We start from the raw sequence: 13,860 nt of genomic DNA, 5'->3' as shown, positions 1-13,860 counted from the left end.
ATTAAATAATTGGACTTCCAGTGGCGCCATGCTTTGAGACGGTCGCATTTGGTGGTGGCTCCCGTGAACTCGGTGACTATTTGGCAAATTTTATGGTTTACTGGACACATTACCACAAGAAACTTTGAGAGAATAAGGTTTTATTGCAGAGGGAAATTAAATTGTATGAAATCTTAGAATTTCTTCATCACCAGATTTTTACAAACATGACATGTATTGTGTGTTAGTAAATTGTATTAAGAATTGTATTTTTTTTTTACATATTGGCATCAAATAAACTCATAAATTACACATTACAGACTGAAAAGTTCAAACTCCTGCAGCAACATCTCCATCTCAGCAGAAACATTAAGCAGCAAGTCTGACAACACTCAATTAATTTAATCACAAAAAAGCTCCAACAATTAGCAAAACATAACGGCAATATTTTTGCCATTTATCCATCTGGGACTAGAAATGTGAGGCGTCAGTTTTTCAAAGGCCTTTTTTTTTTTTTAGGTAAATTTCTAAATATGTAGCTGTGGCTAAATATATTTCTAAAGTTTCCAATACTGAGTTAAATGGCTAAATGCATAGCTAAATGGCTGCCTAGCTAAATGGCTAGACCTTTAGCCATTTTTTAAATATTCAGTTAAATATCCATACATTTAGATGAATATTTTTAAAATTGTCACATTTTTTGCCTGTGGCTAAATATTTAACAAGTTTTAAAAAAAGAAAAACTATTTAGCCAAATGTCTATACTCATCACTGAATGACTAAATATTTAGCAAATTTATACACATCGCCCAGATGTTAAAACATCCAACAAGAAGAAACTTGATGGCAACAAAAAGTTGTGGTTTCTCTGCAACCCGACAACTTATTTCACCAAATATCTGTGGGCGTTTGTATAAGTCTGGACTTGTACGCAGCAGTTTGGCCCTCTGCAAATGATCCAAATTACATAATGAAAATCAAAGTTCTTTTACAAACTCTTGCAGAGGTATAGAGGCTAATTATTATGTCTACAATCAAAAATGTGTTGAATTTGATTTTAGAAAAGGATATAAGGAAGTAAATAATGTTTAAAAACATGTTAGGTGTGGATGGTGACCTGCTGTGGCAGTGTCTGCAGTGTGTGTGTATCCCAGGTGTTAATGAATGGCACCACCCTCTCAGTGAAGGTGTGTGTGATGGTGTGTATGTGAAGGTTAGAATCAGGGTTAAAGAAGGACAGAGTTCCTTTGTCCCAGTCGAGAACCACCTTGATTCTGTGTAGCATCGTCTTCTCCTCCAGAGTAGTGATGGACGACATAGTGCATGCTGCGCATGTTCCACAATAATACGCTAATCCCAGATATTCAGGCTCAGCCTGGGATTTAACTGACTTTGCAAACACCCCCAGCTTCCAGCCTTCATTTCTTCCAACCTGGACCTCCCAGCTGTGAGTCCCAGAGTCAAAGCCCTCAGATCCCAGGACAGTGTGACTGGCAGTGATCCTCTCTGGGTTTTCTGGGAGATTCCCAGTCTGTCCCAGCGTCACACTGGTGAAGTCTTTGGACAGGACGACTCCCAAATGAGCCGTGTTTGGGTCCAGAACCAGAGGAGTGTAGGTCACCATGTCCTTCATGTTGCTCCAGATGTTGAAGGCCAGGTTGCCCAGATGTTTGGCCTGGTCTATCAGAGCTCCTGAGGGCAGCTGTGGATCCTCCAGCAGGGGGCAGCGCTGGACTCTTTCCACTGCAGCCTTGTAGTTGTGCAGGAATGAGACGTCTGCAGCTCTCAGCTCCTCCTCTGTGGCTCTGACTGTGTCTGAAAGAGCTGCTATCTCTCTGCTCAGAGCCTCCATCTTCTCCTTCATCATCCCTCTCTTCTGCTCCTCTTCCTCCCTCAGTGCAGCCAGCCTGGCCTCCTCTTCCTCTGCTAGAAACTGATGAAGCTTCTTAAACTGCTCCTTAATCTGCCTCTTGGCCTGTTTGGTCTGGATCTTGATGTGTTTTGCTGTTCTAACACAGTTTTCTTTGACTTGTTCAAGGAGCTTCAGTTTCTCATGTAGCGCCGTCCTGATTACGTGGAAATCCTGTTCAGTGTGGGACAGATCAGGATCTCCGACATCCTCCCCACTGCAAAGCCATCGTTTTCTCTGAATGAAGCAGAAACTTCAGAGCAGTACTGGTTCTGTTGAAGCTGAGCAGATGGATGATAGTCCTGAAGTTTAAACTTCAGGAGACGTTTCTGTCAAAATGAGAGGCTTGTCTGTTTTTCTCAGGTCATTTCCTGGTCTGGTTCAGGTGAACTGGAGACTGGGAGGGCTTTTAGAAATCGGACCAGCCTTCGGTTTCATCCTGCACATAATGCAGCAGGTATGAAACATCATCACAAACTGAATATTTGTGACTTCCTTCGTCGTTCTTTGTGCATCATTGCAAAAAATGTTGTCTGAGCAGATGGTTGGTCTGATAAAATGCCGGACAGATTTTAATCTCTGAGGAACCTCTTCAGTTTTTAACTTGACAGAAATATTTCAAGATGAATTCAGAGTAATTGTTCAGATTCGTGGGAAAGATTTACGTCAGTTTTGTTCCAGTTTTTGGCACAGAGGCATTTAATTTATCCCACGTGACAAATTTGGATGTTTTAGTAAATTAAAAAATAAGAAATGGACATAAGATTCACAGTCTTTTCCACCATAACTAAGGATTTATCTAAATTATGTCTTCAGTTGTTACTTCAGACGGATTCCAGTTGTAGAGACTTCAGTTGTCTGGACATCAAAGACATACCTGGGGTGTTGCTTTGATTCTTTCATGCAGGTTTGAGAAATCCTTCAATCTCCATGGCAACCATTCAGCAGTGCAGAACGCCTGGGTGGACTTAGCCCCGCCCTCAAGGCATAGCTCCTCCCCCACTCTGCTCCTTCAGACGCTGGTAAAAACGTTAAAGGGTTAATAGAGGAGCCATGTTGTGATGACTTCCTGAAGGCAGAGTAGGAACTTTTAAAGAGACAGAGGCTCAATTTGAAGACGTTAAATCAGGAAGTAAATTTCTTTTAAGTCATATTTGACATATACAGCATTTTTATAACGATTTTGGGCAACAGTTACTTGATTATACTATAAAATGGAACTATGAGCCTGGAAAACGCATAATACTGCCCTAGAGTTTAAAAAAAAGAAAGACTGATTTGATTCATTTTTCTAGATCCCAGTTTATTTTAATTATCAAACGTACAGTACATCAGGTCAGGATTTAGTTTCACATTCCCCAATACAAAATGAGAAGTTTTCCCCCCACCCCGATACAAAAACTCCTTTTCATTTTAAAGTATCAAAAGTAGCAGTGATAAAGGCGACGGCATTAAGACAGATTCAATGTTCTCCAGCTCAGATCATGATGACGACAGGGAACGGATCAGAACCGAGCCACGGGCTCAGGTGAGGAAGTAGTCTGGCGGACTGCAGCAAACAGCAGCTTGAAGGCAGCGTAAACAGTCAACTTTTATGGCAACATCAAGGAAGAGATGAATTCTGGGAGTGACAAATAATCAGTAGTTTCACAAACTAAAAGGAAGAAGTCCAGTTTTTCCCCAACAGAGATGAAGAATCACCGTTTGGCACCGATTTGGTTCTGTTGGCCGTTTCTGGTGTGGACCAACCAGCTCAGAAAGCGTTTCCATCCTGAGCGTTTCACAGGAAAGTGCTTTGTTATTCCAGCTCTAAGTCATACTTGTTTTCCCTAAATCCAGTTTAACATTTTGGGATTGTGTTGGGATTTTTTTTTAGTGTTTTAACTACATTAAAATGTTCAAGCAGAAAATCCTTGACTTTTACAGAGGGAGGATTGCGCTTGTTTTTTGTTCAGCAGCGTTTTCATTCGACAGTAATCTGTAGTGCAGTCAATGTTTCCTCTCCAGCTCAGCAGGGACGCAAACGCAGCAGACGGATCGACGGCTTTTCCCGTGGTGCATCATGGGACGGTGACGTTGAACGGGGATCCTGGGATGTGGTCGTCGCCCCACTTCACCACCAGGATGTAGCCGCCCCGTTCCTTCAGCACGTAGCTGACGTTGTACTGCAGGTTCCCCAGATGTTTGACCAGAACCTCCTCACAGGGGACCTGAGGGCCGTACACGCCCACCAGCAGCATGTTCTTACCTGGGGGAAGAGAAACATCGTTACAGAACCGGAACCAAAACTGCCACCGGTCTGAATCGAAAGAGATCCGCGCCATCTTGGCAGGCAGCCCAAACGACAGCTGAGCCACGACTTTGAGACCAATGACAGGAAAGTTTACTCTTATAATAGTATAATCAACAAAATGGCTGCAGTTCGACCCGTATGAGGCAGATGATGTGGACAAGCTGCCTCCGATTCGACAGGAGGGTCAAACTCATTTTCATCTTGGGCCAAGTCAAGAAGATGAATATTCTTAAAAGGTCATTTTCCTTATTGCACACCTTCCTGTACAAGCTGCACTTCAGGAAGTGATTGTCTGGAACAGACCTCTCACTCGGTTTCATTTTTGTAGTTGGAGTTTTGCTAACTTTGTTGCTGGTTTTGTGAAATTGAACACCTTATGGCTTTGGTTAAAAAGCTGTTCACTGATGCATTCTGGGAACAGAATAAACAATTTGCTGAACCTCATGAAGAACATGAGAGGAAACGAAGCGTAAAGAGTGTTCATCTCCTTCAAAATAAGAGCATGACTATAAATGTTTAATTTAATTCTTAACAGTTGATAACCAAACCATCAACACAGATGTTGAACTTTATCCAACCGAACGTTTACAGCACAGCCATGTAAGTTAGCGATTTAGAATTTATTTGGAAAAATTACCTTAGGGAAGCTAAGAGCGCTAAAGTTAGCAACATGCTAAAGTACGAAGCAGAAAGTTAGAGGATTAGTGGAAGTGTTCACAGAAATGGCAGTCCGTTTCTGCGACACCCTGGGGACGAAGCGGATGGCGTACTACCATCACTTCGGTAACAAACATTAATCCTCAGCACCAGTTATTGTAATTTTCAAAGTCGACGGCGGCTGCATGGCCCGGCCTCCTACCAGCTTTGCTGCAGTCCACAGAGAAGTTGCTCTTCTGGCCCACGAAGGCCTTGCTCAGTCCGGGTCCCCTGCTCAGCACCTTGCTGGCGTCCGAGTCTCCCGGTCTGGGCATGGCGCTCTGAGCGAAGCCGCTGCCGGCTGTTCGTTGAGTCGGATCCAGCGTCAGGGTCGACATCTCGTTGGCGTTGGTCACATTCACCAGCCGGTTACCTGAGGAAACGCAGAAGGTCGGCTGTAAGGGTGAGATGTGTCGCTTTTGACCCGGTGAGGATCGGGTCTCATCCCCGTACCTGTGACTCTGGCCTTGAAGGGGCTGCCGGTGATGTGGTTGGGCCCGCCGTATTTGACGCTGATCATGTAGGTTCCCGGTGCCATCGGAGTGTAGTGAACTTTGTAACCTTCGGGGATTTCCTGGCAGTCCATCTTCACTTTGGACGGACCCTCGATGGTCACGGCCAACGCTCCGGGTCCCGCTTTGGTGTTGTTAATGATGAACTCCGACTGGGTTCCTGCAGAAACAAGAAAAAAAACATTCAGTTTCTAATTTCAAGCATTTTCAAGGCAAGTGCTCAAACTTTTCCAGCACCACAATTTGGAAATAAAATAAAAATTAACAAAAGACGACAGCTTCAGTTCACTGTTAGATAAATTGTCCCAGAAGTTATTGTGATAAACGACATTATTATTGTTTTGAGACCATTTCAAGTTATGATATAATAATGTAAGAAAACATTCTCAGATTGATGACCTTTAAATCCTAACGAATATTTAACATTGAAACTGAAAAACATTTTAAATATCCAAAATAAACAAAACAGAAACAACAAATAAAATGAATCAGAGTTTCTATGAACAAAACCTTCCTTCAGAAAACAGTTTAGTTGAGACCAAAGAACCAGACTGAAGACTTTTACCATCCAGTTTTTGGTTAACAGAGGAAAACAAAGAATCACGCAAATGGAAATGTTTGAGTTTGTTTTAATTTAGGATGCAGTTAATTGATTTATTGGTTATTGCCACAGGCCTACTATTGTAAATATCTTACAGGTGACTCACCTGTGGTGCCTCTCTCCAGACCGGATCCGTACGCCGACACCAGACCGGGCTCTCCGCTCTGTCCGGGTTCTCCAACCCGGACCTGGAAAGGACTTCCTGGGATGTGGGAGCCGTTGAACTTCACGTCGATGGTGTGGACGCCGTTCTCCCTGGGGATGAAGCGGATGGCGTACTTATCTGGAAAGAAGAAAGAGAGTCTGAACACGATTTACCTGCTCAGGTTTGGAAAAAGAAATTAATTCTGGAGCAGAATCTCATAACGACCAACTTCCCTGTTTTGACAGATTCTCGTCTTAATGGCAAACTTTGTTGTTTCAATGACAAATTCTTGTTTTAACAGCTTAACGTCAAATTTCTTGTTTTAATGAGTTTTTTTGAACAAGAAACTCATTTTAAGCACGTTGTTCATTAAACAAGAGTTTATCATTAAAACGAAAATGTTTTGCAATAAAATCCTGTTTTTAAAAATTACTGCAACAATTTTCTGTAGAATAATTCAGCCTATAAAAACTGTTTTCTTCTTCTTCTGATTTAAAAGCTAAAGGTTAACATTCACATTTTTAACCTCAGATTGCAGCCATGGTTACATCAGGCAGTTTATGAAAGGTCGTTGCTTCGTTTGCTTTGACCCCTGACCTTTCTCCAGCTCCGTGACGACGCACTCCTCCAGCGCTCCAGACGGACTGTGAACCTTGGCCTCCAGCTTTCCCTGCGCTCCGTTCAGACGCACCGCAAAGGATGCTGGGTGATTCGCCTTCAGACCGGACTCCTGATGAGTGGACAGACGATAAGTAACCTCAGTGCCAGCAGCGTCTTCTGGCTCCATTAGGATTATTTCTGGGCTGCAGACGTTCTGATCTCTTCACCTACCTGAGCTCCTTCCTGCAGCTGCAGCAAACTCAGACAGTCAGAGACTCAAAACTTGTTACTTTTAGGCCTAAAACTTTAGATCTGCATTTCTTTTTCAACAAATCTTTTTAAAAACGGGCAGAAAAACGACTAACCAGGAGATGAATTAACCTTTTGCCACCTTGTGGACAAACCAGGAAGTGGCAACTAAAGTTAAACTTTTGTTTTTTTTCGACTAAATATCTTTAAGAATTACCGTTGATAATTTCTGACATGTCTATATAAAGTAATCTTATATTTACAAAATGTTACGTTTTCTGGCTTTTAGCAAATAGAAATAATTTTAAGAATTCTAACTGAATGACAGAAGTTTAGTGAAATTTAACGTCGGACACAGAAAAAAATGTGTATTTGTCTTTAAATATTTGGTTTCAACTACAAATAATGTTTTCCAAATGTAGGGTTTAAATCAAATGTTAGAAGTATAAAGCAGTTTTAAGGACTTTATGCAGAAATCAGGCACTTTCCAGACCCTGAAGACACCGAATTGAAATCCATACAAACTAAATATCTTTAAAAATGACTATTTCTAAACTGTGTTCTCCGTCCTTTTAGAGTTATATTATATTTTATAGGTAAAGCTCCACTAAAAATGAATAAAATAATTATTTTTTCAGATGCTTAATATCCTCTGGAATTAAAAATGAGATCCAGAAACTTTTGGACCTGAAACTCATCTACTTCAGATCAAAAGCACCAGAATCGATGTGAACAAACATGCTGGTCTGCTGCAGTGCTGCAGTCAGAGCTGATGGTGGCGCTGTTAAAAGCCTTTAAATGAAACACAAGAGAAACACCAACAGTTCCACACCGAAGCAAAGGAGGGACGAACCAGAACCAAGCAAAGAACCAGACAGAAACGGATCCAGTTTGAATGAAACCAGCTTCTATTCTTCATATTCTGTCTGTCTTCTTTCAGTTTTATTTCTGCAGAGTTAGAAGACGAGTTTTGGTTTTTGGTTAGTTTGCTTGGCTGTGGTCACAATCCATGGGAGCAGCTGCATAAGAAAATCTAGTTTTTTTTCTCCCCAAAATGAAGGTTTGACAACCTGAGAGGTCGACTGAATAACTGCCAGGAAGATAATTTATTTAGGTTTCAGCCTGAAATGTTTTACTGCAGAACTGGAGAAAATTCAGAATTGTTGCGGCTCGTTTTTAAAAAGGATGAGCTGCAGCAGTTTAAGTTTACCGAGACAGAATTTAACATATTCTTAACAGTCCATAGCTAAAACTTAAACACAGAAGTCAAGCTGTTTAACTGAATGTTTACAAAATAGCCAAGTAAATTAGTCCTTTAGAAATTATCTGGAAAAATTTGGGAGGCGCCAAGTGCACTGAACGTTTTCAACATTAGCATGAACCCTAAGCGCTAAGTTGGTAACCAAATGTTCAACACAAATGTTGAAGTTTAATCAGCTGAATGTTTGCAGAACGACCAACTAAATTAGCTCTTCAGAATTTATCTGGAAAAATTAATTTAGGGGAAGCTAAGTGCATTAAACGTTTTCAGAGTTAGCAAAAATGCTAAACCGCCAACTACTTGAATTCTTAATAGACTAGAACCAAAACTTCAACACAGTTGTTGAATTTTACTTGGGTAAAGTTTTCAAAGTGTCTTGAAATCTTTACGTAAAATACATTAGCACCTCCAAATTAGTTGAAAAAATTTATTTTGGGGAAGCAGGAGATCGGCACCAGCACTAATCCTGACCCCAATGGGATAAGAGTGCAAGAAAACGGAAGATTAAGAGGAATCTAAGAGCACTAAGCAAAAAAAGATTAGCTCTGCTATTAGCAGAAGGGAGCCCACCAGTGGTTCTCCAATTCTACCAAGAATGATGCCAGTTTTCCTTCCTCCTTTATGTTAATCTGTTATTCTCCCATCTTCATTTTGCAGATTTGAGTAACGTTTTTAACATCTTGTTGCACTGAAGCAGTCGAACCCTCACAGATCAGCAGATCTTCCCTTATCTGGGAGTTTTATGCAGCTGTGCCCCAACGTCCCTTCAGGAAGCAGGAAAAGGCAAGGTGTGGAGGTGTCTCCTCATGCCTCACCTGAAGGCCGGCAACAGTGAGGCGCCGCGCGTCGTTCACCGGCGCCACGACCGGGACCAGGTAGGGGCTGTCGGGAATGTGCTGCTCGTTAAACTTCACCGAGATCTCGTAGTCGCCTGCAGAGGAGGGAGCGGCGGTGTGACTCAGCTGCCTTCAAAAGCAAAGCTGCTGCATGAACCGTACGAGTGCTAGCTACCAGGCTCCTGAGCCACATAGGAGATCCCGCAGGATCCGTCTTTACGGTCGTCGAAGGAGATCTCCGCCCTGCTGGGACCCTCCATGGCGACGGACAGACCGCCGGCGCCGGCCTCACGCGTCCAGATGCTGAACTCGGCTGTTAGCGGGTCAGAGAAGAATGAAAATAAGTCCTGATCTTAAAGCTGCAGTAGGTCACTAATTAAAAAAACTAGCTGGCATCGTCTCCCCCAGTGCTAACTAGAAACAACCAATCAGAGCCAGGAGAAGCGTCTGAGCACCGTCAATCAACCTCCACGTGGCGCTGCTCATCCCCACCTTGCTCTCTGCTTGGCTACAGCTTCATCAATGCTCAGGCTAGTTAGCACAGCCGCCGATGGTGGCAGGAAGGAGTTCCTCCACTATTGGCAGCGCATTTATGAGCTTCACCGACAGCGCTAAGACCCGCCTCCTGACTCTGATTGCTTGTAAATTGCTGTCAATCAAGCTCATGCACGAACTGCTAAACATGTTGTTTTATAACATTTTTATGCTTTTATAACATAAAACTGTTATAAAGCATGGGAATGTTACAAAAGCATTTTTATGTTTTGTTGCATAAAAAGGCTGTATTATAAAAAACAACTTTTTTTTAAATAAAAAAAAAAAACGTATAGATGCTACATACTGCAGCTTTAACAAAACCAACCAAACTCATACATAGAATAATTGAGCCGTGTTTGTAGCACAGCTGCTTGACACCAAACTTGCTTGATTTTGTAAATGTGGGGAGGCTGGTTGACCTTTGACCTCTGGTTCGTACCTGGCTCCCCGGCCAGCGCTCCCTCCAGGCCCGGGCCCCCGGCCGTCACCTTGCCGGCGCCGCCCTCTCCCAGCGGGCCCACGGTGAACTGGAAGGGGCTGCCCGGTACGTGCACGCCCCTGTACTTCACGCAGACGCTGTGCACGCCCATCTCCGTGGGAACGAACCGCACACAGTAGGTGTCGTTGCCCATGGAAACCAGCTCGGCGGGCCGGCTGGTTCCAGACGGCGACGTGACTTCAGCGGTGATGTCCTGCATGTCCATCGCTGCAAAAAGGCAGAACAACAGACTTAATGTACAGATTATTTAACTCAGGAAGAATCTGCTCAGATTTAAAGTCTCTAACATATTAAAGATGTTTATTTGACCCAAATCTGGAAAATCTGGGGAGGGAAAAACTCAAACTGTTCAAGGAGTTTTTTGTGACTGGGGTTTCTAAGGAAAACATTTTGGAATAATCAGTCAGCCTGGATGTTGACAGAAACGGCAGAAGCGTCACACTGGCATGTAAACTTCATTCATCAGAACAAAACCTCATTTTTAACTAACCGCAGGTTCAAATGGGGGATATTTTGTAGTTTTACTACAAATGATGCCAAGTATTACAAATTTAGCCATTTTGGCCCTAAACTTCAGCCTCTAATACACTGCAAAAAAAATCTTCCCAAGTATTTTTGGATTAGTTTAAGGTGCAAATATCTTGTATATTGGATATTTAAAATGTCTTCCAGTGCAAAATGTTCATTAGAGTTTAAGGTTTACTGATCTTTGAGAATGTGTTCTTCTTGCATTATTATTATCCCATTACCATTATATTACCTGAAAATGTTCTCATAACAACAATAACATTGTTTATTGCAATAACTTGCAACAAAATTTGTTTTCGTGGTAGGCCTGGTGAAAAGTTATAAACCTCCTGATCACTAACAGCTGCGACTCAGAATGAAGCATTCATGCAGCAAACCTTGCGCTCCGTGTTTATCAACGCACCCTCCGTCCCAGCTGGACCGGGCACATCAACAACCCAAACACCCGGCGCCGCTCCCGCCAGCACTAGACCAGAGAGGCCGGAAATGAGGCGCACTCTGCCCAGGGAGGGGCTCTGACCCCGGGCAGCAGCAGAGGAACGGCCGGCCCAACCGCCGGGTCTTCCACACCACCAGAGGGCGCAGTGAGAGCAGAAAGAGGGGCGAGAGAGGAGCTGCTGAGATAAAACCAGGAGGAACCAAGTAGCTGGAGAGGAGAGGGGGAAATGGAGGAGACACACAGATGGAGGGAGAGGGGAGAGGAAGAGGAGAGCAGGGAGGAGAGGAAGAGGAAATGAAGAGAAGCTGAGGAAGATGAGAGATGATGGACACGGGGAAAATTAAGTTAGAAGAAATAAGTAAAGTAGAATCAGAAAAGGGCAAACATAGAAAATGAGACTGATCAAGTTGAGAGAAGAACAGAAAGCTGGAAAATAAAACCAGCAGAAAACCAGGCTGAGCGGCTCTGATGTGAATCAGTGATCGGCAAAAAGCCATTTCTCTTCTTAAGATCCCCTCTAATTTAAGCTAACTTAGTCACAGTTGGGTTGTTTTCAAACCTGTAGACTCAATTGGACTGATTCAAACCAAATACTTTAAGAAAACGGTTCCCCTCCTCACCTGTGGGGGCGCTGCACCAAAAACAGAAAGAAATGATACAAAAACACATTTTGTCTCACTCAAGACGACGATGAACACAACTTCCTTCTTCACAAAATGTAAACAAAAACAGAGTAGAGTGAGATTTAAGCAACTAGAGGATTTCTAGCTTTAGGCTATCGCGTTGGTTTTGGGTGTATTTACCCAGAATGCCCTGCGGTGTAGTCCACTTCCTGATTTTGGAGTGGTCTCCGATCCGCTTGGTGTTTAAATATGCCTTCGAATCGCACCACAGTTCACTTCAACCGAATCGAGATCGAGGTTTGTAGACGGACCAGAGTTCGATTAGCATTCACACCTCACCAAGCAAACCGGACTTTTCAAGTCCGACTGGATTTGGATTAAAGCGAACTAAACAGGCCTGGTGTGAATGAAGTCGTAAACAGCCACTGAGTAAATGCAAAACATAAAAACAGAACCTGCCCGACAACATGAAGTAGACGAGAAGAAAAAACTCAGAAGCAACTCATCATGCTTCTTAAAAGCAAGAAGTCAGAGGGCTGAAAGCTCTTCAAACTCTTTATGGCAGTCGCCCAGGGCGGCACCAACAGAGGGTGGGTCAAACTGGCTGGTCAGAGTGTGTTTTTACCGGGTATCTTCAGGTTGAGGTCGCACATGCTGCCGATGCTGGCGACCGACGCCGCCTTCTGTCGACAGGTGATGCTTTCCCGGATGCGACCTTCGCCGGTCACCCTCACCCTGAACGGACTTCCTGTAAATGAAAACAAAGCTTCATTAAGCCTCCGGGCTTCAGCGGGAACTCCTCATCAGAAAACCCGATCTCTAGCTGATCTTGCCTGGAATGTGTTCCTCTGCGAACCGGATGGAGACGATGTAGTTTCCGGGTTCGGTGGGACAGTAGGAGACCTCACAGGTCCCGTCCTCCACGTCCTTCGTCTGGATGTCCACCTTACTGGGACCTTCAATGGCCAGAGCCAGGCCGCCGTAACCTGTCCAAACGCAGAGAGCAAAGGTTGAGGTGCAACGCCACGTCGTTTGGGTCGTCAGAGGTCAGGGCGCCGGACTGACCTGCTTCCCGCGTGTCGACCACAAAGCTGGCGTTGGTGAAGGTGGTGGCCTGAACGAGGCCGTCACCGTGGGCCTTGACCCGTCCGGCGTCTCCGATCTCGGACTGGACCACATTGATGGTGATGGGGCTGTTGGGGACGTGCCGGCCGTTCTTCAGGATGCTGACCTGGTGTTCGCCCACCTCCCTGGGGATGAAGGAAATGCCTGCGAGGGAAACGGAAGGGAATCGGTCACCTGTACGTTATCAATGCTGGAGGGCAAAACCCGGAGATGTAGGCATTACTGATTCAGAGTGCCACAGCAAAGGGGAAAATAATGCAGAAAGCCTGTTGAATAATAACTCAAAAAGATTTGTAGTATTCTTTTTTCACTCTGTCGCCTACGGTACACACAGACCCGTTACCATAGCAATTGAGACGACGAACGTATCAGGACTCGACACCAAAAAACACTCAAGCAGCTAACAGACTAGCTGCCACAGTGGCAGCTAACAGACTAGCTGCCACAGTGGCAGCTAACAGACTAGCTGCCACAGTGGCAGCTAACTGACTAACTAATTTAACCACCTGTTCTACAGCACATCGACATCTTACGGTTGTCAAAGTCAAGCCAGCATAAAAGACCTGATTATCGATCCTTCACTATTTTTTCTTCTCGATTATAGGGTCTTCCTGACCTTGTTATCTTAGTGTCGACTATTAGTAGCAAAGCACCGTGTCCCTCCGTCTTTTATACATCAGGCGTCTATTCAAGATTTAGTGCGTTTCATCGATAAACAGCTAAAACCGATGCCAGTCATCGTTGGGAGATGGAGTGGGATGTTTCGCACGTGACGTCACAATGCAACGCGTCAACAGAAAGCAGACTAAGAAGCAAGTGTGTGTGTGTGTGTGTGTGTGCGCGTCTTACCAATGTGGTTGTTGGCCATCCTCTTCAGCAAGCAGGGCTCGTCCCGTCCTGACGGCGCTCTGATGCTGGCGGTCAACACGCTGAGGTCAGTCTCATTGATGTCCAGGAAGAAATCTGCTGCAGAGCCCAGTTTGACCTGAGAGCGGCGCTGGTTGTCCTCTGGAAAACACGACGACAGG

General features: G+C 44.1%; 1 protein-coding gene across 2 annotated transcripts in view; it reads right to left on the bottom strand.

Annotated features, from left to right (window-relative positions):
* Positions 1-3,170: 3,170 nt before the first annotated feature.
* flnba (filamin B a) overlaps positions 3,171-13,860 on the bottom strand; it is a 59,987-nt gene continuing 49,297 nt past the window's right edge. For both annotated transcript variants that reach the window (XM_015036602.1, XM_015036601.1), the window contains 12 exons: positions 13,682-13,840; positions 12,773-12,976; positions 12,541-12,693; positions 12,333-12,455; positions 10,058-10,324; positions 9,257-9,394; positions 9,061-9,176; positions 6,733-6,865; positions 6,097-6,273; positions 5,331-5,549; positions 5,041-5,250; positions 3,171-4,136 (listed from right to left, as the gene is read on the bottom strand). In XM_015036602.1, the coding sequence (XP_014892088.1) occupies positions 3,949-4,136; positions 5,041-5,250; positions 5,331-5,549; positions 6,097-6,273; positions 6,733-6,865; positions 9,061-9,176; positions 9,257-9,394; positions 10,058-10,324; positions 12,333-12,455; positions 12,541-12,693; positions 12,773-12,976; positions 13,682-13,840 (2,087 nt within the window). In that variant the 3' untranslated portion in view covers positions 3,171-3,948. The remainder of the gene's footprint in view (positions 4,137-5,040; positions 5,251-5,330; positions 5,550-6,096; positions 6,274-6,732; positions 6,866-9,060; positions 9,177-9,256; positions 9,395-10,057; positions 10,325-12,332; positions 12,456-12,540; positions 12,694-12,772; positions 12,977-13,681; positions 13,841-13,860) is intronic.

This window comes from Poecilia latipinna, unplaced genomic scaffold (genome assembly GCF_001443285.1).
Source record: "Poecilia latipinna isolate Pla-1442-1.1 unplaced genomic scaffold, P_latipinna-1.0 Scaffold374, whole genome shotgun sequence".
Lineage (NCBI taxonomy): Eukaryota > Metazoa > Chordata > Actinopteri > Cyprinodontiformes > Poeciliidae > Poecilia > Poecilia latipinna.
Note: the sequence above shows the minus strand (reverse complement) of the source record. Positions and strands in the feature narration are given on the sequence as shown.